The sequence below is a fragment of the Syngnathus scovelli genome, chromosome 9, assembly GCF_024217435.2.
Source record: "Syngnathus scovelli strain Florida chromosome 9, RoL_Ssco_1.2, whole genome shotgun sequence".
Taxonomy (NCBI): Eukaryota; Metazoa; Chordata; class Actinopteri; order Syngnathiformes; family Syngnathidae; genus Syngnathus; species Syngnathus scovelli.
The window spans coordinates 13,845,250-13,871,097 of NC_090855.1; the positions used below are offsets into that span (position 1 = coordinate 13,845,250).

General features: G+C 47.6%; 2 protein-coding genes across 8 annotated transcripts in view; one reads left to right on the forward strand and one right to left on the reverse strand.

The window, feature by feature from the left end:
* Positions 1 to 7,795, forward strand: flot1b (flotillin 1b). Of its 6 annotated transcripts, none has more exons than XM_049729528.2 (14): positions 8 to 139; positions 592 to 648; positions 1,724 to 1,799; positions 2,136 to 2,226; positions 2,554 to 2,697; positions 4,098 to 4,217; positions 4,906 to 5,001; positions 5,067 to 5,219; positions 5,289 to 5,470; positions 5,558 to 5,603; positions 5,683 to 5,820; positions 6,017 to 6,181; positions 6,251 to 6,330; positions 7,322 to 7,795. In XM_049729528.2, exons 2-13 carry the CDS (start codon positions 606 to 608, stop codon positions 6,281 to 6,283), a joined length of 1,287 nt encoding a protein of 428 aa, XP_049585485.1. In that variant the 5' UTR covers positions 8 to 139; positions 592 to 605; the 3' UTR covers positions 6,284 to 6,330; positions 7,322 to 7,795. The 6 variants fall into 6 exon arrangements, with proteins under 6 accessions (XP_049585489.1, XP_049585490.1, XP_049585485.1 ...); XM_049729529.2 differs by having other exon boundaries at positions 7,361 to 7,795; XM_049729530.2 differs by having other exon boundaries at positions 6,254 to 6,330.
* The window catches only part of ddr1 (discoidin domain receptor tyrosine kinase 1), a 21,781-nt gene continuing 3,718 nt past the window's right edge, over positions 7,786 to 25,848 (reverse strand). Inside the window, exons 2-20 of one of the 2 annotated variants that reach the window (XM_049729527.2) lie at positions 23,281 to 23,459; positions 21,398 to 21,503; positions 19,954 to 20,029; positions 19,444 to 19,596; positions 19,229 to 19,376; positions 18,748 to 18,850; positions 18,027 to 18,213; positions 14,789 to 15,038; positions 14,457 to 14,582; positions 14,104 to 14,166; positions 13,821 to 13,987; positions 12,535 to 12,736; positions 12,157 to 12,222; positions 10,883 to 11,169; positions 10,603 to 10,730; positions 9,966 to 10,163; positions 9,629 to 9,899; positions 9,132 to 9,281; positions 7,786 to 9,047 (exon numbers count right to left, since the gene is read on the reverse strand). In XM_049729527.2, the coding sequence (XP_049585484.1) occupies positions 8,907 to 9,047; positions 9,132 to 9,281; positions 9,629 to 9,899; positions 9,966 to 10,163; positions 10,603 to 10,730; positions 10,883 to 11,169; positions 12,157 to 12,222; positions 12,535 to 12,736; positions 13,821 to 13,987; positions 14,104 to 14,166; positions 14,457 to 14,582; positions 14,789 to 15,038; positions 18,027 to 18,213; positions 18,748 to 18,850; positions 19,229 to 19,376; positions 19,444 to 19,596; positions 19,954 to 20,029; positions 21,398 to 21,503; positions 23,281 to 23,416 (2,958 nt within the window). In that variant the 5' untranslated portion in view covers positions 23,417 to 23,459 and the 3' untranslated portion in view covers positions 7,786 to 8,906. Of the gene's footprint in view, positions 9,048 to 9,131; positions 9,282 to 9,628; positions 9,900 to 9,965; positions 10,164 to 10,602; positions 10,731 to 10,882; positions 11,236 to 12,156; positions 12,223 to 12,534; positions 12,737 to 13,820; positions 13,988 to 14,103; positions 14,167 to 14,456; positions 14,583 to 14,788; positions 15,039 to 18,026; positions 18,214 to 18,747; positions 18,851 to 19,228; positions 19,377 to 19,443; positions 19,597 to 19,953; positions 20,030 to 21,397; positions 21,504 to 23,280; positions 23,460 to 25,848 lie in introns of both variants that reach the window. The other variant, XM_049729526.2, reaches the window with a different exon arrangement.

Consider the following 25,848-nt stretch of genomic DNA (forward strand, 5'->3'; position numbering starts at 1 on the left):
TGGGCGCGGCCACCATGTACTTCCGGTCTGGTCGACATTTTTGTCGCTCCGATTGACGGCGAACAGCAACCCTTTCTTGATCTACCCCCAACGCGATTAAAGGCCATTTTTTTTTTTTTACTCTGCCCGACGAATAAGGGTAAGTTAAATATACGGGCCAACGATTTAGTAGTCATAAGAATTTGTATTGTTTTAAAACACAAGTAAGTCGCCGTAGTGTATGTAGCCCGTTAGGCTTCTCGGAATGTGGAGGAGGAGATATGTGGAGGATGTTGGGCCAGCCTTTCGACACTGACCAGTGCCATTGAAATGTGTTTAATTTTATGAAACGTGTTTTAAATACATTTAAACATTCTGTTCATTTATATGTAACATTCGAATGTATCGAAATTCATGCTGTTTTCTGGGTTTATTTCTTGGGGGCGTGGTCATGTCATTGCGGCGCTCTCGAATCATCAAATTTATTGCACGTTGATTGATAAGACGTTTCAATCTTTACTACGAGTACATATTAAAGTGGTTTGAAAAATAATCTAAAATATTCGTTGTTGTGATTTTAGTTCTTATAAGGGTTTTGTTTGTGTTTTAAAGCAAAAGCAGCAAAAATGTTTTACACGTGTGGACCCAATGAAGCCATGGTGGTCTCAGGTAAACTATGTGATTTACTGTATTTTTAATCTCGTGTATAAAATTATATTTTGTTTTACTTTTACGAGATTTTTCCGTTCTTGTTCTGTCTTTATTCAAACATTGAAACAGTAATGAATTCATAATATGACAATTCTTGGGTTCAGTTTAGCCATGGGCTGTCATTTTATTGTGCTAACGGAACAGCTAAATGAAGTGGGGGGTTATATTTGATATATTTTTTTCATTTTTAAAATATTTTTTACTATTTAAATCCTTGGGTTCACTTAGCAGTGTGGCCTCATTCAATCACACAAAAGATAAAACTTAAATTAATGTAGGTTTTATTTTATTTTTATTGGACTCATTTGCATTTCTTCATTTATAAGTTTCACATTAAAATAAACCCATAATACTGTCAATTCCCTTTGATCAATATAGCAGTAGGTTATTTCATATTTTTGAATAAGATGTTTACTATCATTTGTTCAGTTAAAGTTACGTTAAACTATGTATTTGTAGGCTTATTACAGGATAAATATAAGTTTAGACCAGTGGTTTTGAACCTGGTTCGATCAAACCCTAGGGGTTTGGTGAGTCAATCTCAGGGGTTTGGCAGAGCCTCTTCTGCAGAGGACCGAACACACCTGATTTAGCGTGTAAACTCGTGATGACGCATATCTGAAGTGGTCTCGCAAAGGCAACAGCAGAAGTCATGCTGATTTGCAAGTTTGTAATTTGTTTTGAGTTGTGTTGGTTTTGTTTTTTGAACAAGGGGATGTTCATGCACAGCTCATTTTGTGCACCGGTAAAAACACTGATGTCTTGAATTTGAAAAAATAATTTTATTTTTCACCACAGAGGGGTTCGGTGAATGCACATATGAAACTGGTGGGGTTCGGCACCTCGAACAAAGTTAAGAACCACTGGTTTAGACTTTTTCGTTAAGTTTGGCTTATGAATCCCTGTGTAACAACATGATGGATTAACAGAGGTAGTTTTTTTTTTTCCTTCTGAAAGTTTGCAACTTGAATGCAGCCAAGTTGGATCAGTAAGATGTCACGTTTCTGTTGTGCAACCTTGTCTTTACTCGCAGGCTTTGGCCGCTCGCCTCCTCTCATGATCGCCGGAGGACGAGTGTTTGTCATCCCGTGTATTCAACAGATTCAGAGGTGATTGCGCTACTCTTCTTGTTTGTTTTTTTGTATTCTTTGGGTGGTTGGGCTGAGCTTAAAAAAAAAAAAAAAAAATGGTCCTGAAACATTCGGCTCGTTGATGGTGGGAGTTGAGTATAAATGCTGTTCCTGGTCTTGCTGGTCATCACAGGCCCAGGAGAGTGGTGAATAATTGAGTTATTTCTCTCTGGCTTTGCTTCTCAAATCCTCTTGTGTAATGGCACAAACCCGTTATTAGATTTTTCTTTTCTGTTGCCGTGCGACAGTCCTCTTGGTTGATTTGTTTGAAAATATGTTGCCCCCCACTCCCATTTGCATCTTTTTCTGTTTTAGGATCACGCTGAACACACTGACGCTGAACGTGAAGAGCGACAAAGTGTACACCCGCCATGGTGTCCCCATCTCTGTCACGGGCATTGCTCAGGTAATGGTTGAAAGGCTGGATTGGGGGTGGGGGCAAAGGTCACATTTAAATGGACATAGAAAATATCCTTTTTTTTTTTTTTTAAAAACTTCGCCTTGATCAGCTGATGCAAAGTTTCATGGCTACAGTCTGTCACGTTAGATAAAACAGATCTCCATATGATGCGCTCTGACCACAATTAAAAAACAAAAAACACATTTAACCTCGAAGGCAGATTCTTTTTTTCCCAGATTGACCAGTTTGTGCCAAATCATTTTCAGGGGCACAATTTTCATGGCCAAAATGTAAACAGTAGTCAAGTTCCACTGATGCCTTTCCACATCACAGGTGAAGATCCAGGGCCAGAACAAGGAGATGCTAGCTACTGCCTGCCAGATGTTCATGGGCAAGTCGGAGCCCGAGATTGCCCAGATCGCCCTGGAGACGCTGGAGGGCCACCAGAGGGCCATCATCGCTCACCTCACCGTGGAGGTTAGGCTGTCATTTCACATACTATACAACACATATGTCAGAGTTACGGCCCGCGGGCCAGATCCGGCCCGCGAATTGATTATCTATGGCCCCCTGGATGATATTGAATTACTATTAGAACCGGCCCGCAGGCCACAGCCGCCCGCTGGTGTTTTGCACGCACCAACAGTACATTTCCCACAATGCAACGGTAGCCCGCGATGTCCCTGCAGCTCGCACAAGCGGCTTCATTATTCATCAGTAGTCAGAGCAGAGTTCAACTTTCTGATACCCCCCTCCTCAAAAATGGCTAAACGTAAGGTGGACGCTAAGAACAGGGGTTTTCAGGCCAGGTGGGAGGCAGAGTACATGTTTACGGAGGTAAGAGGCAAACCTGTGTGTCTTCTGTGTGGAGAAAATGTGGCTGTAATGAAATAATTTAATTTAAGAAGGCACTATCAAACGTCTAAGAAACACACAGACAAAGACAAGAAAATGGAATATGAACAAAAGCTACAGAAGGTGGAAGAATTAAAACGAGGCCTTAAGTCCAGACAGGCTATGTTCACGTATGCGAAATCGCAAAGCGACGCTGCTGCCAAGGCTAGCTTTATTGTGGCAAAAGAGATCGCAAAATCAGCCCGGCCCTTTGCAGAAGGAGAGTTGATCAAAAACGGGTTTTGAGCCTCAGAGCCTAACCCCGAACATTGATGAACTTGTACAAAAGATGAGACACCTCTAAGTATCAGGCTCAGCCTCAGACAAGTGAGCATCACAGAACAGTAACGTATTTTCCGTTTTTTAATTCGGTTACATTTTTACATTTGTTTCTACAAGACGTGGTTTTTCTTTGAAGAAAGTATTGTTTTGTCTGTGTGCCGTAAATTTTTGAATTTTATTTATTTATATTTATTTTTCAGTTGAATGGACCAAGGGAAAATTGCAGATAAGAGCCATGAGAAAGAATACAACTGATTTGATTAATTTTTTATTTTAGGATTTGAAAGCAATGATCGGTAGATCATAGAGCAGCACAATAATAAACTTTCAGTTTATAATGCATGCACTTTTATTTATGCATTTATCTTGATATTAAGAAACACATTTTGTTTTTAAAACAATTTAATTTTTTGCTGTTTGGCTGTTGAAAATATTTTCCCTTGAAGTTACTGACAGAGCCATAACAAAATATTGCCATATTCATTTAATCATTAAATAATGTACACTGTGTTAGGTCTTAGTTCAATAGGTTATGTGCAATCATTCCGATATATTTTAATAAACATTGAACCAGTCCGGCCCTCGGCTTGTAGCAAATTTGTTTTTTTGGCCCTCGGTGTGTTTGACTTTGACATCCCTGCTATACAATATGGTAAGACAAGCACTCGCGACAACTAAAACACATCCCACACCCGCCGCAGGAGATCTACCAGGACCGCAAGAAGTTCTCCGAGCAGGTCTTCAAGGTGGCTTCCTCGGACCTGGTCAACATGGGGATTGGAGTGGTCAGCTACACCCTCAAAGATGTCCATGATGATCAGGTAGACGCTTCAGAGGAACCAGCGCTAGATGATGTCAGCAAACTTGAGTTTTACAGCTTGTTTAAAGCAGTTTATTGCCACCCCCACCTGAACTTTGAACACAGCGCATACAGTTACACGTTGTGCACGACTCAAGTCCGTTAGCGTACAACACCACACGCCTGTTGAGTAATAGGCTTTGCGAGCTTGCATTATCGTTTGAATGAAGGAGCACACCATCAATGAAAACAAGTCTCACGATTATGAGCCCCGCCACCAGCATGACAATTCATTGACACGCATTCACATGGCGCTATTCTTAAAGTGGGAAACAAGGCAAGTGGCCGGTCACATCAAGACTATGCAAATACAAATTTGCAACAATCCCGATGCAGGTATCCTTTGTCCCAATTGTCGATGCGGACCGTACCTGCATCTTTCTTGTCTTTTCATGAAGCTTTTAGCATTCGTGATGCCCCTGAGCGCTAATGCACTGAAGTTATTGACTCCCTCAACCGCTCGGTACATTAGTGACAAATTAGCGCCAAGTGCTACCATGGTAACCATTCGCCGGAGGATTGTAGTAGAATGACAAGGCAACCAAAATGTTAGGAGTAGCTCACAATGCAGTTTTATAATAAGCATCATCATGTTGCTACGCAAATACATCTCTAGGGAGAATATTTACATCCAGCTGCGTTACCTTCAGGATTACCTCCACTCGCTGGGTAAGGCCCGGACGGCCCAGGTGCAGAAGGACGCCAGGATCGGAGAGGCTCAGTACAAACGGGACTCCGTCATCAGGGTAAGAAAGTCATCTGGACTCGAGTCCTTGTCAGAGTGAGCAAAAGGTTGCTGTTGCGTGCGTAGGAAGCCCAGGCCATGCAGGAGAAGGTTTCCGCTCAGTACAAGAATGAGATCGAGATGGCTAAATCCCAGCGGGACTACGAGCTGAAGAAGTCGGCCTATGACATGGAGGTCAACACTAAGAAGGCGGAGTCGGAAATGGCCTATCAGCTTCAGGTACCCCCCTCGCCTCGTCTCGCCAGATGGAAGCTCGTCTCTGGCCCTTGGCCGCTCTTGTCCCGGCAGGTGGCCAAGACCAAGCAGCGCATCGAGGAGGAGAAGATGCAAGTGCAGGTGGTGGAGCGCAGCCAACAGATCATGCTGCAGGAGCAAGAGATTGTCCGCAAGGAGAAGGAGCTGGAGGCCAAGGTCAAGAAGCCCGCTGAGGCCGAGAAGTATCGTCTGGAGAAGCTGGCCGAGGCTCAGCGGTAAAGCGCCAACAGCAAGAACGTGAGTGGCCATCCGAACCGATGATTTGCATTGAGGACGTTTTCTGGTTGTCTCCTCGCCAACAGCCTGCAGCTCATCATGGAGGCAGAGGCCGAGGCCGAGTCCATCAGAGTGAGTCTCTTTGGGATTAGTCGTTGAGAGAAATGCACGTACCCAACAATCTTCCCCTTTGTCTTGTGCATGCGTGCAGATGAGGGGAGAAGCGGAGGCCTTTGCCCTGGAGGCCAAAGGTCGCGCCGAGGCCGAGCAGATGGGCAAGAAGGCCGAGGCCTTCAAGCAGTACGGAGAGGGAGCCATGGTGGACATGCTGCTGGAGAAACTTCCTCTGGTCAGTTCCATTTTGAAGCTATACCTACGTGTGCTCCTGCGCATCAGCAGAAGAAGCTCAAGCAAAGCTAAAGCCGAGGATCTCGGGGGCGCTGCCGGAGTTTTGTCCATCGCGGCGCACCGTGTTAACCACACTTAGTCATTCTGTGGACTTTCACCAGCAGACCGGTTGTGCCTCACTGCCTTCATCCCCGCAGATGGCGGAAGAGATCAGCAAGCCACTTTCGTCGGCCCAGAAGGTCACCATGGTGTCCAGTGGCGGAGCGGACGTGGGCGCCGCAAAGCTGGCCGGCGAGGTCCTGGAGATTATGACCCGTGTGCCCTTGGCGGTGGAGAAGCTCACCGGAGTGGACATCTCCCAGGTAGGCGTCGTGGTTTCGCAGAAGCCGGCTCGTTTGTGGTTTGACTTGTGACGCCGTACCTCCCATCAGCAGGTGACGGGGCAGGCCCTCCGTGTGCATTAGTACGCCATTGACCAGTCATACGACACCCTCTCCCCACATCCCTGCGTGTGAGTGTCAGCCTTATCCAACCGCGTGTATCCGTCTGTTTTTTGACATCCTGTCATATCTCCCACAAGTGCTTTTTACCCACCGGGCAATGGGTAAAGTTTGTCGATTGGACGAGCTTTTTATCCGCTATGCTGGTCTCTGAAATCAAGTTAGTGTTTGCAATGCATGTTGTTACCGCCAGCTCAGCTCAGCTCCAAAGAGTCATCGGGCCTCACTGAAAAGAACAAGTGGTAACTTTTACAGGACAAAAAGTCATAAGACAAAAACGGTCGTTTTCATGCGAGTTAGAGAATTAAGTTTAAACATGTTGTGATTTTAGGAATAAACTAAACGTTTAGCGGAATAAAATGGATAATATATTGTAACATTAAGAGAATAATGCTGCATTCTTTAGGGTGTGAAAGTCATCAAATTCAGAGAAGTTTGTAATGTTAAGAAAAATTTGATGTGGACGCTACGACAATAATGGTAGAATAAATGTGTGGCATTGCATTAACATTGGAATATTACAGGAGAATAGTCACCAGGTTACAGTGAAAAGAAAAAGTCCAATCAAAATCATATGAAGATTTGTGACTATAATATTGCTGAGTGCAATGCTTATCAGGACAAAAGTACACATTTCCTCAAAAAATGATACCTTTACTCTGAAAATAAAAACTTGAAAGGCATAAATTCTTACAAAATTAATTTTTTCCCGCTCATAGTCTAAATTGATACATTTATTCTATTTCAACTTATAACATGTATTCTTAGAAAAGTGAGAATTTTCTTTTCAAATTGGCCAAGATCCTCTTTAATATGCAATTTAATTTGAGAGGAGGCGGTAGTTGGGAGCGCGTGGCTCCTCGTGTCACCTCCTGAAAGCTATAGCAAGTGTTTTGGATTGTTCATGTACGTCAACGTTACTAACTCGGCCACGCTGCTTTGATGACTAATTGTCTACGAGTATAAAGATGTTAGGCTCACCTAGAGGTTTTTCTACTTCAGTTTGGTTTCAGTTTTTAACGCTTTACTAATGACCCAAAGCTGGATGGATGCATGTCGTCACCGTGAAGTGCCTGCCTGCCTCAACTCCTCGTCAAACCTCAGCGCTCATGCGCTCAACCTGTTACGCATCAGGGAAGAGGGAGAAAAAAAAAATCACCTTATATCTGAATAGGTTCTGTCACAAAGGGCTGAAAAATTTCCATGGGAAGTTAAGATAGGAAAGCATAAGTCAACATTTCAATGTATTCCCTACAAATCCAATGGAAAGTTTCCAGTTTCTGCAAGCCTATATCCGAGCCATAATGCTGCCACTACAGGTGCCTCTTCATTTTTCAGTATAGCCCTTTTTAAACATCTACTTTTTATTATGTTACAACAAAGCATGTGTAGCCCCAGTGATAGTGTTAAATGTGCAGCATTTGTCCGTATTAAAGTGACATTCAACAAATAAAGTTCTGCTATAATTATTGGAAAGGGCTCAACTTTATTGAGATGCCTACAAAAATAAACCGCACACATGGATGACACAATGGCAACAAGCGTTACACACATACAGGAGACTCGAAAGTTTTCCATATTAGTTCAGGAAAAAAGATTTGCATTTAAAAATATGTACAAACTAAAGAAAGCATGTACTATAAAAATACAGCTTTAATTGAACTACAGTGTATCAAAAAGGACTCAAACAGCACCGAGGCTATTTGCAATTAGTAAACAACAATACGATCGAGAGGGACCGAAGATCCAAAGTATCCTCCTTGACCCAATAGCGAGTGGAAGGCAGAAGTGCAGGAGGCAGACATGTTTGAAAAGGCCAGGCCTAATTTGCGTTTGGACTGAGCGTTTGATTTGGCAGGTTGTGTCACCACAATTGAGGAACTGCGTCATTTTCAGAAGAGTCAATTTGGGTTGGTGGGTCTGGGAAGTGCACCATAGACAACGGGCTATGCTTGGGGGCAAAAAAGAAAGTTCCAGCGCGAGTCAGGGTGCACCCTGGAATTGAACCCAAGGCAGTGTCATGATTCACATAGCTATGTGAATCACGACACTCATCTCCAAAGATCCAAGCGGCTGTTCGAGACGCCACATCTTGAGGAGGATGACGAGTCCTCCATTTTGAGCCTGGGTTGACTGTGAACCACCATGCTCACAGTTAAGCATTGCAGGGAGAGCATCCTAATTAACGTGCGCTCAGTCTGGACTTGATTGCCATTTGCTGAGAATCGAGGATGGGCCTACTTAAAGAATGGCCGCAATGTGAACCACTTCACCGACAGTGCAGAGGGGCCGTAGCCCCGAGATGTTGTGACGCTCCTTCACCTTCCTCTCCCCTCATTTCCTGTCCTTGTAAGAAGAAAAGGCTCCTAATGCAGATTGCACCCGCCACCATCACACAACACAATGTAGCTCAGCCTCAAAACTAATTACACCTATCAAGCTTCAGTTTTTTGTGGTTTTGGAGGGTGTGGGGGAAAAACTGAACCAGCAGCGTCTCCAGTAGTCCCGCCCACCAAAGAAGTACAAAACATGGTTGTCCGGGTTGGGGGTCGGCACATTGACACGGCTTGTTGAACGCTGCGCAGCCTCACACCATGTTCATGGCGTCCTCTGCAAGGAAGGCGTGTATGTGGCCAAAGGATGGCCGCAGCTTGCAGTCTCTGTTCCAGCAACCCAACATGAGCTCGTAGAGACCCTGAGGGCACACGGCGGGCTTGCCCAGATACACCTGGCGGAAGACACGGCGTGAGTGAGGCAGGGAGGGAGGTGCTTGCAATGATGCCACTGGATTGACCGAGTGCGGGAGCGGTACCTGTCTGCCCTGGTCTCGGAAGAACTCTCCGGCGTTGTCTATGACTTGCTCGTCTGTCAGGTTGGAGTACGGCTGCTCCTGGCACACGCTCAGCATCTCCCACAGGGTCACGCCGAACGCCCACACGTCGCTGGCTGTGGTGAATTTACCCTGTTCATACGTGGCGGGAGGGCCAAAAGCAGTCTTCAAGTCGTGGCAGCAAAATTGCAATGATATAATTTGCCCAACAATTTGAGCTAAATAGTACATCTTTGGTGAGGAGAGCCATAGAATGGATTGTCGAAGTCCCAGAATGTATGACAGAAGATTATGAAGGCCTTAGACATGTTTTTTTAAATTCCACTTATCAGGCTGGAACTCTCAGCTCATCAGCGCAGCACTAATATTAGCCCTTCTACACAGAGGACAAATAATATGACTATTCTGTTGTTTGCCTATTAGCCTGCTAGCTAATTAGCATTAGTATTTTAGCTAGCAGGCCAAAGGCTTATGCTCACCATGAGGATGCACTCCCAGGCCATCCAGCGTATGGGCAGCACGGCTCGGCCTTGGATCCTGTAGTAGTCCCCGGCGTAGAGATTCCTGCTCATTCCGAAGTCAGCGATCTTGATGTGGCGCTCTCCGCTGGGGTCATCAGCGCCGCTGTTGCCCCTCTCGCCGCCCACCAGGCAGTTGCGTGTGGCCAGGTCGCGGTGCACAAAGTTGAGCGAGGACAGGAATTTCATCCCCGATGCGATCTGTCCGGCCATAGAGATGAGGGCCGGGTACCTGGCAGCAAAAATGGAACATTGAATGGAATTCAAATTGACGTTGCAATGTGGTGAATTTCTCTACCCGATGGTGGGCGTGGTGTGCAAAGGCCCGCTCTTGTCCAGCAGAACTCGGTGGGATAAGTACTGGTTGAGGTCACCGCTTTCCATGTACTCCGTCACCATGCAGAGCGGGTCGCTGCTCACGCACACACCCAAAAGACGGATGATGTTGGGGTCCTTCAGGCGGGACAGGATCTTCACCTCCTTCAGGAAGTCATTCCTAAGAAGCAATAAGAGTACAAACTAGAACAGAATGCTCATCTTTCCCAAGAAAAAAAACAACTCTTTTCAAAACAATTTTTTAGTACCAGTGTGCTCACATCCGTGGAAGAAGAAAAAAAGATGGTTATAATGTAAACAAGTTGGGCATCAACTGGGCTGCTCCATTTGATGTGCGTGCCTTGGCCACCAGGGGTCAGTATAATGCAAACATTCAGAAACACAGACAGAGGAGCTGGTCCAAATGGAATGTTTGTTTTCAGATATGGCAATCATCAGTTGGAATACACCCTGCTGATGTACAACTCGATCTACTTCCTCTCTCTGCTATTAAGAATGCATCAAAACTACGAATCCCAATTGTTCCACTTGAGCAAAAAAAAAAATATTGAATAAGATTACTTGACGAATGGAAAATTTGCCTAAAGTGATGAGCTAACCTGGCATTCTTGGAAGCATCAGGCCGCAGTATCTTGACAGCCACCAGCAGAGGGCGACCTTTCCTCACGTTGAAGGGAAACTCCAGGTTCGGAAGGTCCTGAGGGTTCTCAATCTCGCACAGGTGCACCTGGCATGAGAACAACGAAGGCACTGTTTAACCACTGGCCGTTACACCAGACTGAGAAATACACTCACTCCGTGATCACAAGACAATCGATTCATCTGTCCGCGAAAAATGCCTCAGTCGGGTCCGAGAACTTAGACTGGGAAGTCTCTTACCTCTCCAAACTGTCCTTCCCCGAGCTTCTCCTTGAAGACGAGACACTGGCGGTGCAGCTCGGGCAAGGGGCCGGCGTCAGCCCCCGGACCGGACGAGGCCAGGGCTGGTACGGCATATGTGTTGTTGCCGCTGATGCCCTGCAGGCTCACGATGTCGGCCTCGGCGTAGTGCGGGACACTGGCAGGCAGCAGGGGGGATGCTGGGTAGGGCGGTGAGCCCAGGTAGGGCGGTGGCTCGTCCCGTACCGGGGGGGATCCCTTATCCGGGGAAGACACTGAGCCACACCCTGGGGAAGTTGGCGGATGTTGAGGGTGAAATGCCAAGGAACCGAGCGGGTCGGACATGTTGGCAGCTGTTACAAGACGTGTTGGAGAGAAGAAAAAAAAACGTGTGGCCTTAAAAGGGAAACCCAAGATGAAAATGTTTCTCCTTTTTCCATACCCTCCTGGGAGTTTAAGATTAGGGGATGTTCGAGAATAATTGTCAATTTTTTGTACATGTGAAGCCCTTTGAGACTTGCCTGTGATCTAGGGCTATATAAATAAACTTGACTTGAAAAGACTTCAGGCCTCGGGAAAGGAGAATGTAGCCCACCTCTTGCCCAAAGTCAGCTGGGACAGGCTCCGGCCCACCCGCCAAAGATCTGGCGTCAGTCGGTGCCTCCTTTAAGCATTAGGCGGCGCCCCTAGGCGCCAGCATCTTCTTTTACAAGGAAAATGCAGTAATCGCTCACCCTTATTCATTTGAGGAAGAACGCGCACAGAAAGTATGAATAAAATGTTGGCGCAAGATTTGAAAAAAATGGAATCCCTCGAGGGAAACTGAGCTTATGTTGCAGACCACATCAAGAACCATCAGAACGAGCAGCACAATGTCCACTACACGGAAGAAAAAACGGTTTGACTCAACATAGTCTGTACTATGCCACTACGAGATGTTTTTATAAAGCAAAAAGTCATGTTATTTGTCTTTTTTCATCCAATGAAAGGCACAAAGACAATCATAAAAATCTTGGCAGACAAATGACAGAATGCATATTGAGAGCTTACCAAGGAGGTTCGCAAAGCCTTCAGCTTGGGAGAACGCTTATTGTTAGAACAAAGGCAAGAGTTAAAAAGAAAGCAAAGTCAGACGCATGCGTGACGTAGAGGAAGAAGAGTGACGAGTGACTCCACTAGATTGCAGCCAAACCTGACTGCAAGATTCAAGTAAGGGTGGGGGTAGGGCATCCACCACGTTTTGGGCTGCGGTGGGCCGCTCCAAGGTGTCTTACCATGGGGCACATTGAGACTCTTTTCCTGAACCCGACAGGTGCTGGGCCTGGAGCCTTCCCTGTGATCTGACAGGAGCAGATGAAAGGCCGGGTTGTGCAACAGCAAGAGCACAAACGCACGCCACGCCACAAACAGTACAGTACAGGGCAGGCCACCGTATCAAGTAGACACAACAAAACAAAATAAGGTTCTGTTAGCAAGCACGTGGTAATGGATAAAAACCAAAGGATGGGATGTAAGTGGCAAGCACTAGCGGCGACAACACAAAAACAACGTAACGGAGTCTTGGGCTTGAGTCATTTCAATGCGGCAGCGCTTCACAGAGACACCATGCCAACAAACTGCTGCGCGCGTACGGGCCAACGCTTGCGACCTACCTGTGCTGTTGCAGTGGTCCCGCAGGCGCAGCAAGGCGCTGGGCTCCTGGTACTCGCTTTCTGCATCGCGCTCGGGATCGTCAGGGAAGGTGTGTATGCGCTGGTAGCGGCTGGAGTAGCTGTGCGTGTTGTTGATGACCACGTTGTCCGAGGGCACCGAGAGGTGCACGCGTAGCTCGTCGCCGGACAAGCCGCCCTGCGCCTGCGCGACAGAGCCCCACGTCAGCATTGGAATGAGTGCACAAGTTCTACAAAATGACGTTATCCTTTGTTTGCTGAACAAAGCACTGGCTAATGTCAAAGTAGTGCTTTGGCGCCGCACCATCACAAGTTCTACAAAATGACATTATTCTTTGTTTGCTGAACAACTCACTGTCAAAGTAATACTTTGGCGCCGCACCATCTTATCTTGGTGCCAAAAAAAGTCATTTGAAGTGAAGGGAGGAGCTTTGTTAAGATAGCCTTGTCAAAAAGTAAATTTGCGTCGACAAAAGTTAGTGGCCAAGCATCATGGTTTTTGATTTTTCAGTAAAGTCTCTTTTGCATCATAGGGTTAGAAAAGTCAGAAAAGTCCTTTCGTCCGCTTGTTTGGTCCGGACCAAATGCGGACTAAGGGTGTATTCAGACCCGACTGTTTGGTCCGCTTTAAACGGACCAGGGTTCGATTTTAACGCTGGTCCGGACCTTTTGTGCAGGTGTGAATCCTGGTGCGGATTAAAGAAACAGACCTAGACCCACTTTTTTGCTTCCAAACGAACTTTGGTGCGGTTCGCTTCAGGTGTGAATACAAACACCATAGATCCGAACCAACAGCACAAATATGCAGAGCAGGAATGCAGCGCGTGGGACTCGCATGTTTTCTTCCATTTCCGGGTCTGTGCCCTGTGAGCCGCCCTGGTCATTGCTGACCAATGGGAGCACAGATCGTCACAAGCGTGGGTGTGTTTACAAAACATACTTCGTTGGAAAATGTACAGTCTGAATAGGAACCACACCAAATGAAAAAAATTAGGTCCGCTTTTGGTCCGGACCAAACTAAAACGGACGAAAGGGCTTTTCTGGATTTCTTTCATCTGGTTCGAACAGAGCACAGCACTTGAAAAAGTGGGTCTCGGTCCGTTTCTTTAATCCGCACTAGGATTCATTTGCGTGTATTCACACCTGCACAAAAGGTCTGGACCAGCATTAAATTCGAACCCTGGTCCGTTTCAAGTGGACCAAACAGTCAGGTCTGAATACACCCTTAAATTCGGTTTGCTTTGGTGAGTTGTCACTTTGACTCTGACCTTCCCCAGTAGTTTCTTCCAGTACTGCCTCCAGAGAATGCTGGCGATGACGGCCAACAGCAACAGGATGATGCCCACCAGGCAGCCAATCAGGACAGCCGCATCGCCGCTGTCGTCCTTTGCCACGGGATGCCCCGCCCTTGGAGACACGGCGGCCAACTCGGAACCTGCGCCAGAGGGTGCGAATGAGCTAGCGCTTACGCGTGAGTGATTGATGGCACAAAGGCCCGCGCTTGGAGAGAACGATGGACGAGCGCCCAAAGTCATTTTCCCTTTGTCTCACCTGACAGCGTCCAATTAGTAGTGGTGTCTGTCATGAGGGTGGAAGTGGTGGTGGGAGGAGGCACTGGAGGGGGAGGAGGAGCAGATTAACAGGAGGAGGGTGAATGAGCAGAGGTGGTAAAGCGGAAGCGAAAGAATGACGGAGACGACATCTGCCAGAGTACCACAAAGGCGCTCAAGTGCAAATATTCAGTTTCAATAATAAGCGAGATCAGACAAAAAAGCAGCTGTCTGGCAGGCTCCCTGTGTCCAACGTCATGTTGCTGGGTGGTGGATGAGGAGGCAAGAAGCGTATTGGGTAATGACGAGCAGGCGGAGGACGGCGAGAGCGGCAGCTTGACCGGCCGGACTCACAAGAGGCGGCAGTGGTGCCTCTGCGGCTCAGGGCGGGAGAGGCCGAGGTGTGGTTGACAAAAGGGGAGGAGCTGGTGGTGGGAGTCTTGCGATCATTCATCTGATTCTCGTCCTTTTCAAAAGTGTCTAGAGGACAGGAACAAGAGAGAAAGAGGTTTCAGAAAACCACATCAACATGCAGCCATTGTGGCGGAGGAGTTTATTTGATTTTTTTTACTCTCACCCCAGGGAAGTCCTGGCATAATGCAGGGAGGCCCAGTGGCCCCACGTCCCCCCCATCTAGCTCCACCAGTGGCAGTAGTATCATGACTCTAAGCAGTAGTGGTGCTTACCTGAGAGGAAGGTTATCTCGCTGAGGAGCATCCATCGGTCGGTAAAGAAGAAGCTGCAGCGCAGGATGTGAGCGAGGCGTCCGTCCAGGGGCAACGAGAGCGTGCGAGATGACGGGTCCTTGAGGTCGTCCAATGGGACCGAAAGGGTCAGGACCGGCGATGACCACGGCTGCAGCAGCCCACCCTTGAAGGAACACTCCACCTTGTTGAACACCCGCACGCCCTGAGTGTGACGGTTGTTGCTGTGCACCTACGTAGACAGTGGACCAGGAAATAGATGAGGTCTTGTTCAAAGTCAACTGAATTTTTTAAAACATTGCACTGTCCTGTATCGTAATAAAATTACATGGAAACTTATCAGCCTACTAATACCACTGGCGGAGCTAGAGGTGGGACTGTGGGGGCACTTACCAAAATATGCTTGGAACTCCCAGATTTCGTTTTGCTTGGAACTCCCAGATTTTGTTTTGCAGACCTCTTGCGATCGCCATTGACCCACCACTGGTTGAAACCTAATTTCACTTTTTTTTTTTTTAACTTGCCCCTAAAAAGTCATTTGTTTGAAGTGTGCTAGGGTTTTTTTCACAACTTCAAGGTTCTTTTATTAACCTATAAAACATTGCATGGCTTAGTGTCTTCATATCTCGTCAACCTCGCTGTACCTCGCATTCTGTGCCGAAACCTTCGTTCGCACAACACTGGTCTTTTAGCGACCCCGAGGGCCAAAAAGAAGTCCACAGGGTCAAGAGCATTCTATATTCAGACTCCAGAGCGTTGGAATGCCCTACTGATAGATATCAGAATCCATTGTTCCCTCTAAGCTGCGCAGCTGCGCAATTGCGCACTGCTCACGCAGTCTCTGCGCACAAGAAACTCTATGCTGCACACGAAATAAAATTCAGCATAAACTGATTGATTAATATCTAATGTTAGACGTAATCTAATCTAATTTAGTGGACGGATGATTTTCTTTCTGTGCCATTTTGTAGTGTAAATCAGTGATTGACAGGTGTCCAGCCAATATGATATGGTTCACTTACGCTAAATAGCCAATCATAACATTGACAGTGCCTGAAAATGTGTCCTATCCATTCGTGCCGTGCAGGTTAGCTAGCTAACAACAGTGCGGCGGAGTCAAGAGATGCAAATGCTAAGTGAGCTCATCCCTTATCATGGCGAAACGAACGAACAGCGACACATCCACTCGCCAAGCCAAAGTAAATAAGAGATGCGGCGGTTTTTGAAGATGGGATGGCTGTCGGAGTGTGTGCAAATAAAAAAACAAAGGGTGGAACTTGGTGTGACTTTTTCGAGTGAGAAATGTCAACTATGCAAAACATGCAGTGAAGACAAAGTGGCAGGCGAGTTTACGGAGGGAAAAATATGGACTGAATGGAAATTTGGCTACCTTAAGAGTCACATTCAGCAGAAATGTCATTTGAAAGCTGTTGAAATTGACTCAAGATGGGACAGGGGATCGGTACATTATTGCGAGAGAGCGCAAAAGACCGACAGAAAAGGAACGAGCTATCACACAAAACAAAATCCGACCCCGAGCAAGTTAAAGTTCTCATTGACAATATTTAATTCATTTATCTATTTATTTATTTATCAATCTGGTGTTGCACACAGTGGTCTACAGTGTGCACAGGGAGCTTGTGTGTTTGCTCAGACATTTGAAAAATTAGAGGGAACATTGAGAACTGCTACCTCAGTAGAAACATTTAAGACAGGATTAAAGGAACATTTTTATGCTATGGCCTTTAATTAACTTGTGTTGGCCGATTCGGCTGCAGTTTGTGTTCTCTGTCCTGCCTCCCCAGCCGGGGAGGGGGTTAAGGTGACACCCAAACTGAAAATGGCTGTCTGGATTTCATGTCGACCAATCAGGATGAGGGATCTGGGGCGGATTACCATGGCAGACATGCCATGACAATTGAGGGCACCTTCCTATAGCTCTTCACTGAAATGGACATCTACTTTTTCTTTGAATTGTTTTACATTGTGTGTTAAATGTGCCCTCTCTGCATCCATTGCAGCCTGGCCATCCTGGAAAGGGGATCCTCCCATCTGTGGTCTCTTCTCAAAGTTTCTCAATTTTCCCTCCAGTTGGTTTATTTTTTCCTTGCCCTCCTGGGAGTTAAGATCAGGGGATGTTGAGAATAATTGTCAATTTTGCACATGTGAAACCCTTTGAGACTTGTCTGTGATTAAGGGCTATATAAATACACTTGACTTGACTTAAAGGACATATGGAAAATCGACTTTTTTTGCTTTTAAAATAATTTTATTGTGTATTTGGAGTCCCCGGGAGTGTAAAAAAGTGTAATCTATCACTCCAGGTGCTGCAGAGATACTTTTATGATCTGTTTGGGGGGCTATTTTCTACTCAATTAAGATTTCTGCGTTTTCTATGACTTTTTTTTAAATCTATAACTAGGGTGACCAGACATCTTCTTTTCCCCAGACATGTCCTACTTTTCAGCCCCAAAAATCTGTCTGGGGGGGAATTTCAAAAACTGTCCTGGATTTTGTTTGACTCCTCACATGCACAATACATTGTCAATAGAATTGCCACTCTGTTCCATTTCACTCTATTCCAGGTTACTCTGTAATGGTTTGCAAATAAGTCATGCCCTTCTCCTCAAATCTAGCCACCTTGCTGATTGTGTGTATGTGTGTGTGTGTGTGTGTGTGTGTGTGTGTGTGCGCGTGTGTGCGCATGTGCGTGTGTGTGTGTGTGTGTGTGTGTGTGTGTGTGTGAGCATGAGGAGGAAGTAGACGAGTGCTTGCCAGTGACTGGAGATGCGCCAATGAAAATGCACCTTTACTTTATTTGTATGCGGTTTTTATTATAAATGTATTATTTATTTATGTATCTATCTAAAGGCTGGTCCGTAAAAATATTGTCTGACATGTAACCGGTCCGTGGTGCAAAAAAGGTTGGGAACCGCTGATATAGACCACAACTAAATGAGTAAAATGTAAAACAGTACAATTTATTAGCGTGATACATGGCCTTTCACGCTGACAGTTTGACCCTGGAACAGATACATTCCATTTCCATTCATTGCCATGGGAAAATTCTTCATTGCGCTCCGATAAAATCCTCAAAATGCCTTTGAAACGAGTCAGAGGAGTGAAAAGCGTCCAAATGAGGAAACATGTGTCGAGCTGCCTGCCTGCCAGCCGTTCTTTCCGCACGTGTGCATGTTCTCGTCAAGGTCGTGCCGCCTACCTGCATGACCCGGAGCAGGCGAGGCTTCTCGAAGTGGAACTCGATGTCCACGGCGGGCTTGGCCAGAACGTCTCTGTTCCAGCCCAGGTAGTCGTAGCCGGGCCACACCCGCAGCTCCTTGCTCTCCGTGAAGTCGTCTCCTCCCAGGACGCCGTCGCACAGCTGACCCAGGCCGCCAAACTGCACCCTGCGCCCACATTCAAACGCAAATTTGTTGACAAACAGGGAGAAGCTAGCAATGGTTGAGAAGATACGCTCAGAAAGAATCATGACTTGGTGTTCCACTCCAATTTGAGGGCTTTTCTTGACCAGATGTTTGACGCAATGTTCAGTTTGTCAAAAAATAAAACAATTTTCTTTGCCCATTTTGTAAATTCGCATTTCTGGGGAATCTCATCTGTGTTGAAAACCCAATTGGAAATCTTTCAGTTTTCTTTCAAGGCAATACGGCACGGTCCAGCACGGCCCGGCCGTACTAACACGACAAGGTTACCCCACCTCTGCTGCCTGCCATCTGCGCAAGAACCCGTCTGGATCACATCAAAAAGGTGTTGGCTTACTCATAAGCAAAACATTTTGGGTCCATTGAGCGAGCGAGCGTGACCCCAACGCGGCCTGTCTGGCGGCTTGCCAAAACATTCTGGGCAGGAAAGGTGCCTCCGAGTCCCTCGGCAGCCATAACAACACAGGTGGGTGCTGCGTTGAGCCTGGTCCTACTTACCCTTGCTCGTCGCTGCCGTCGTAGGTGGAGTCGTTCAGGTAGACAGGCGAGCCTGACAGATTCATCACGTGGCCCACAGGAGCTGTATAAGCCTTCAGCCCGTCTACGAGAGGCGACAACCATTGAGGAATGAGTCCGTACATGGCGCGTAGGTACGAGGCAAACAAAGCAACGGCTCCGTTACTCGCTCCCCACCGCAGACTACCAAAGTCACTCAAACCGAGCTGAGTGGCGTAAAAGCGACCATATTCAGATGACAAATCAAGCTCATCTCCAACCAATTCGGCAGCCAACTTTAATGAGGCGGCGGGAAGACAGCGCCGATCCGGGGCGGCAAGACAGAGTGATGAACAATGAACGAGAGACGCAAGCGGCGAGCGCTCGTAAATACGGCGGGTGGCAGAGAACAACACTATTCATCAGAGGGCGGACACTTAAGCAAGATTTGCGCAATCAGGTTACATGACAGCCACTCACTCACCGGCCCACACGCAGCCGTAGAGTTCCACTCGAAGGCAGACGCTCATGACCCTGTCAGCCAGCGGGTAGAAGCGCACCATGCGGGCCACAATGGGCGGGCCCAGGTCCTTCAGAACCACATCATAGGTGTTGTCGTTCCCGGACACCACCTTGGAGGAATGACGTGGGAAATAATTGATGGAAAGGCCTTCAAATTGTCTTTCAAATGCATCTTACTTCCTGGCCCCAGCGGTCCTTCCAGGTGATCCATTTCACACCATCCCGAGAGTAGCGCAGGCGATAACTGCGGGCAAACTCCTGGCCGTGCCCGTCGGCGTGGCGACCCTGTGTGCCCACCAGGGCCAGGAAGTGGAGCTGGCGAAGGTCCACCTGCAGTAAGGAGACAGCTTAGCTACGACGCTCGCTTATGATTTAAATCAACTAGTTGACATGCAGAGCTCAGCTTCTTTTAACATCTACAAATGTCCTGCTCATCCATTTTTTCCAAAAATCAACCGCGGCCCACAAGTTTGCCCGTGCCCGCTATTCAATGGATATGAAAAGGTCGAACACTACTTTAAATGCTCAGAGAGCAGCAGTCTCATCTCGAATAATACGGACATGCTTGAGTGCCTATTTTTCCAGAAAGTCATGTTCACATTGGATTCCAGACGTTGGCGCCAACAACCTCCGAGGTAACGTGACTTGCGCTCAGAAATCCAAGCGAGCCGGAGGCGTGGCGCTAACCTGAAGGTATTCCGATCCATCGGGGAAGACAGCGCCCGCGGGGCACCAAGCTCCGTCCCCTTCTCCGCTGCTCAACCTGAAGATGCACATGGGTCTCATTTACATTGGCTGACACACGGCCGGATGGAACCAAATGCTCGACCTGGCGTTTAGCAGAAAAAAGAGCGGCAGATAGATTTGGCAGCAAGGAGACGCCCACGTGTAAATCGACAACCGTGTTTGCAAATGCGCTCATGCTGGGGAAAGGTAAAAATGTACGGCACATACTAAGAAGAGGAAATTATTCGAGCTGTACTCTGTGACACGCACGCACAGAGCGGCAAAGCGCCTCAACTCTTGAGACGTCACACAGAGTACTGCTGCTCGCTCATGCGGCAGAAAACAGACGGATAAGATCGCGCCCTTCCAAGGGAAAGACAAGCAGGGCGGGTCAAGGTTGCATTGCAACATCATATCGCCATGCAGCCACCATCCTTTTGAAAAATATTCAGGCCAAAGAAGAACTCGATATTTTGAAATCACCATCACACAATGAAAAACATACGACGGGCGTGCGTGCGGTATTAAATTGTCATAATGAAATTTGTTAGATTTTTCACTTTTCGACAGCGATGAGACAAAATAATAATGTGCTTCTATTTACAACTCTAAAATGTGTTTCTCATGTGGGGTACGGTGGGGGGACTAAACTATCTTTCAGAGTTTCCTCCCTATTTCAGCTTTCCAAGTTGGCAAGTGTACATGCGATACATTTTGTCCAAATTTAACTGCTTCCTATCCAGATGCCATTATTGAGGCCCACCCTCCACTTTCCTTGGAGCACCACTGCTACAATCAGGTAATCCTCTCTGCATCAATCACCCCTCCCCGCCCCCTGCTTGCTTCAACAATTCCTGCTGTGCTGTTAGCACCGATCCCTCCTCACTTGTTTACTTTGCCGTGCGTTCGTCGCGCTGTCCGTCTGTCTTGCCCCCCCATCCCATGTGCGTCTTCTGGAGGCTACTAATCATTTGCACATTGTGGGACTCTGTGGCGAACGCACGCACGCCCGGACGCCCACCCACGTGCCGGCTGGCTACGGCTGGTATGCGTGCATCTTAGCGCCTCGCCAAGCCCAACTTGCTCTCGCCACATTTTTCTGCCAGACAGATGAATCGCTCCTGTCATTAAAAAAACACGCCTGCCATCATCTTCTAAAAAATTGCTTTGGGGTCCTATTTCATTGCAAGACATTGGTTGGAAGAAAAACATCTGAGGGATGCTGAGCAGTCTTGCCAATTAATGAAGCGGAACGTTTTAAAGCACGTCGGGTGGCCGTGAAAAGTGACTGAAGGTTGTTAAAAGGTGCTAAAAGGTGCTTTGTGCTTGAAAGACAAGCGAAAGGGCTCAACTCCCGCAAGAAAATGGCAGCAAGAATGATGAGTGGAAGGCTCAACTCACAGACCTGGCATGCTTGGCCTCGGTGGAGTCTGACCAGGAGCTGGAGGCGCTGATGTCGGTGTCCAGGATGCTGCCGTCCTCCATCCCCAGGGCGTAACGGCACTGAGCGGCTGCCGACGGTGAAGGCCAACGGGATCAAAAAGGAAAACACGAAAAGGCAGAGAACCGTCGTGAGCCACGTCACAAACGGCATCTCTCCTTCCCGAGCATCATCGGTTACGGAGCATCGTTGAGGAAACTTTGGTGCCGCGTTGCATGAGACTTCCCAACCCTGCAACTGTTTAGAAAGTTATCTCGTGTAAATAAGTGATGAACACTATTTGTACTCATTGCAACACTTAATTGTGGGATGGGTTATATTTGTAAATTACCACAGCCTCACACTGCACAAACGCAGCTGGCAAATGTGGATTATCTGTGACAGTCCCAGTCAAGGTGGCACCGGGAACAAAAGGAGCCACAGAAACCTCACCATCTTGCAACAGACATTATCAAACGATTTAGATTGAATGAGAGATCACAGAGCGGCAGGGGGAGGCTCTGGTCAGGTGGCGATAAAGTCCAGAAGGGACAGGAAGGGGGAGCCGAGCGGGAGGGGGCGCTGTCAGTGAGTCACCCGGTTGGAATTTAGGGGCCGAGTGCCAAACGTTGAAAAGCCCGTTGGGGGGGGTGAGGGGCTGTGCACGATCCGCAGGCACACTCCCGAAATCATCCTCGGCACGTGGACACTCGACAACGCTTTCAACTTGACACATTTGACATCTTCCACTTCATTTCGTCAAACCAACATTTGACAAACACATTCTGGTCAAGTGGTGGGTGTGACCCATCAAAGTTGCTTCGAGGGTAAAAGTTTGGTTCATTTCGTCTACTTTCCACTTGTAAATGGGAAAGCATTGCACATTGGACACTCTGATGAAGGCGGAAGAAACCGCCGAAACATGTCAGGTGAATAACCTAAAACAATTTGTTTGATATAAAAGAAACCAGTGAAGTCATTGCACTGCCATATCATGAATTGGTGTGAAACAATTGCTGCCATTTGCAACAAAAGCGCAGGTCGAGTTGCAGCTTGTGTTTGCTGCCGCAGTCAGATATTAAACCCGGTGCTCCTGCTACACCTTCTTGTCCCCCCCCAACACACACACACACGCACGCACGCACGCACGCACGCACGCACGCACGCACGCACGCACGCACGCACGCACGCACGCACGCACGCACGCACGCAGACACGCACACAGACACACACACAGACACACACACAGACACACACACACACACAGACACTCGAGCGACTGACAGGCAGCAAGAGAACTTTGAGCGGAGCCTGTTGATAGCACAATGCCAAGACTCACTCAACTGACAATGTGAGGAGAAAACGGGAAGGAACCAAGTAAGGAAGGAAGCAATGAAGCGAGGAAGCAAAGTGTCCCGTGTGAGAGCTTCAATGACTAAAGAGTTTAGCGCAGTCCACTATAACGTTAGCTAGCAAGTTTAGCTAGCAAGGCTAACTGCGACGCTTATCCAGATTCATCTCATTTCCGACTCAAGTTTGCGACACCTTATTGGCTAGACTTTTCGCCGCTCCACAAAATGTTACGGTAGTAGTGGAAAAGTTCTCCGTATATTAGCCAATTGAAAGACGAGATGCCAAAAACCGCCACGGCTAATCAACTCTTTAAATCTCAGTGCGTCAAATAATCAATGACTTGAACGCTAGAGCTAACTAACGAGGGCGGACAGGACATCTTATTTTCACAAAAAGGGGCCATATTCAAGAGGTGGTGATGGTGCTGCTGTTTTGGTTAATAGGCTATGCAGCTCACTTTTAGAAAAGGATACATTTTTGGAAAAAGTTCACAGTTTGTTCTGTGGGTGGTCTACCTGCATTGAAGTGCCACTCGTGCTCTTCTGCTGAAGACACCGGCGCCAGCACCAGCGCCAGCAGCAGCAGGCGGGTGACCTCAGCGCAAGGAGTCAGCCGCCCGGCTGGCCTCGCCATGACCGCAGCAGTGCACATACTGCTTACCTGTGCGCCGACACACTGCTGGCCTCAGGCATTCCTGCAAACCAGAGGAAGAAACATCAGAAACAAATCTTTGACTATGTTCCAAGTGGTGCCACGGCAGAAACCTGAAACCTGCCGTAGTCAAAAGTGAGTTTCTCGCAGTAGTGTGGCTCCAAGAAGTCTTGTTTGTAAAACTTAGCAAAGCAAACCAAGAGTGAGCGAGCACAAAAGTGCCAAAATCCACTTTGAGGCGCTAATTTGTTTCTTGGTCTGGGTAGCGGCCTGCCGGGCGACAATCAAGCATAACTCTGGCAGTTAGTGACGACGCTACAATTAGCACCACATTCACTCTATGGGCATTTGAGAAGGTCATCATTTGCCAAATTGCTAATCTCAAACTGGCTTGGACACGTTTAAGCAAATTAGGTTTGGAAAGATTGAAAAACAAAGATCCGCTGGTACTGAATGGAGAATCTGATATGCCTTTAACAGGAAGCAAAAACACATCCAAAACATGGCTCGCTCTCACTTGCAATCCCCAAACATGCAAGGTTGCCAAACTGACATGACAGCTGACCGCTCGCATTTTTTCCTGTGCGAGAAGGAGGGAAGACGCCAAGTGCGAGTCTGAAGAGGGAACGACAGCTGGGAGCGAAAGAGAAGGCCGGCCTCAACTCCAACAGCTGACGCGCAGCCGTAGTGGCAACGGGCGGCCTCCAGACTTGAACTTGTGCTCCATGATTTACACGCGGGCATGTGGCACACGCATGATGACGACACTTCTGCTCATTCTTCATTGGCGGAGATTAGCATTAACGTTCAAGATGATTTGCGCTGGGGAAGACAAGAAACTTTGAAGGGCTGCGTTGTGGTTAGCGTGTCTGTCGTGTGACTCGCACTTCCAAGTTTGAATCTCACAATTTGCCTTTCTCCCACATCTAAACAGTATCAGCAAAAGTACTACAAGGCGATTCTCATCAGATGGATTTGCGCAAGATTCTCATCTCGAAAGCAGGAAATGCAAGAAAGGAAGCCGTGACGACTGTGTCGGGCGGCCGCTGACTTATGGCCTTGGAGAGAAACATGTGGGAGCAAAGAGGGGAGCAAGGCCGTCACGCTGGCTGCAGCTGTCCTGCAAAAGGGATAGCCGCTTGGGAGTGCGGCTGCGCTAAAAGCCGAGAAGCTCCACTGATCGGGTGTTGCTCGTCATCGGCTAACGGGCTTCTTCTCAATGTATCCCGACAGACACAGATCGGGGAGGGGACGACATGACATACACGGAGGGAAAGCGCATAAAGACCAGCGAGACAAATGTTTTGCCGAGCAGGAACAAGTGTCTGTGTTTTGCTGGCAAAGACGAGCGGCTGCCAACAGCTGCAGTTAGCGTAGCGCTCAGCCTGTCGGGAGAAGACGGTTTTTCTCTGCTAATGCAGGCCGCTCGCTGTGCCCGCAAAGGCAAAAAGTGCCTTTCGGATGCGCCTTTTATGACGATGAGATGAGCAGCAAAAGCACTGGCGGCTGTCTTGTAGAGCAACTTGGAACGGCATCAACAGCAGACACAAAGAGGAGAAGGCTGGGATTGCACATCATACAACAAACACTAAATCACAAACATGATTTTGAAAACTGTGCCCAAGAGTCAAAAGTTGAAGGGCATCTCCATCACATTAAAAGCAGCCGCCAACTTAGCATCAAGGTATCGGGCCAGTGCGCTCATGTTCTGGCCGCCGTTGTCCGGCAGGATGCAAAGCAAAGCTGAGGGCCAACTTGCTGCGACTGCTTAGCATTGCTCATCAATCTGTGCACTGTTCGTCAATGCAAGCAAGTGCAAGTCACCGCATTGGTATTTTGCGCTACATTGAGTTGTCCGAGTTCCTCAACAGCATCACGACTAAGAAGCAAGACAATGGAACACTTAAAGCGTGTCAGCTCAAAGAAAATACAAAAAGGAAAGTGAGTGGACAAGTTGGTGAACCAGGCGGTAGAAGAAAGCATACTCGGGGGACATTTCCTGCAATAATTTGGGAGTCGTTAAAGCAGCATTAAGGCCCCTCTGAGCACACAAGCAGCTTAATTATTGCACAAATTCACTAAGTCCAAGAGGCGGTGGCAGGAAGAGCGGGAGTTTGCAAACAATGACGACTTGCAGTGGGGGGGCTGACTGATGAGCACGGCTCGGGCTTCATCAGTGCCAGTCACCAATGCTACAAAGTGAAAGAAAACATGGCACACCAAGGCTCAACTTGTTGTCAGGAGACTCGAACTGGTCGGCAAGTTTAGACTGGAAGCGTTTTGCTTCTCTCGCACGCAAGTCAAGTCGGGACGTGCCGAGCGTGAGCAGAGCCTCTTCACTCTCGCTCGTTTTGTCGTGAATGAGAGGGTGCTTGGTGCTTTGGTTTCAGCGCTAGCGTCGTTTGTTCAATGATCTCATACTGTACAAAGGT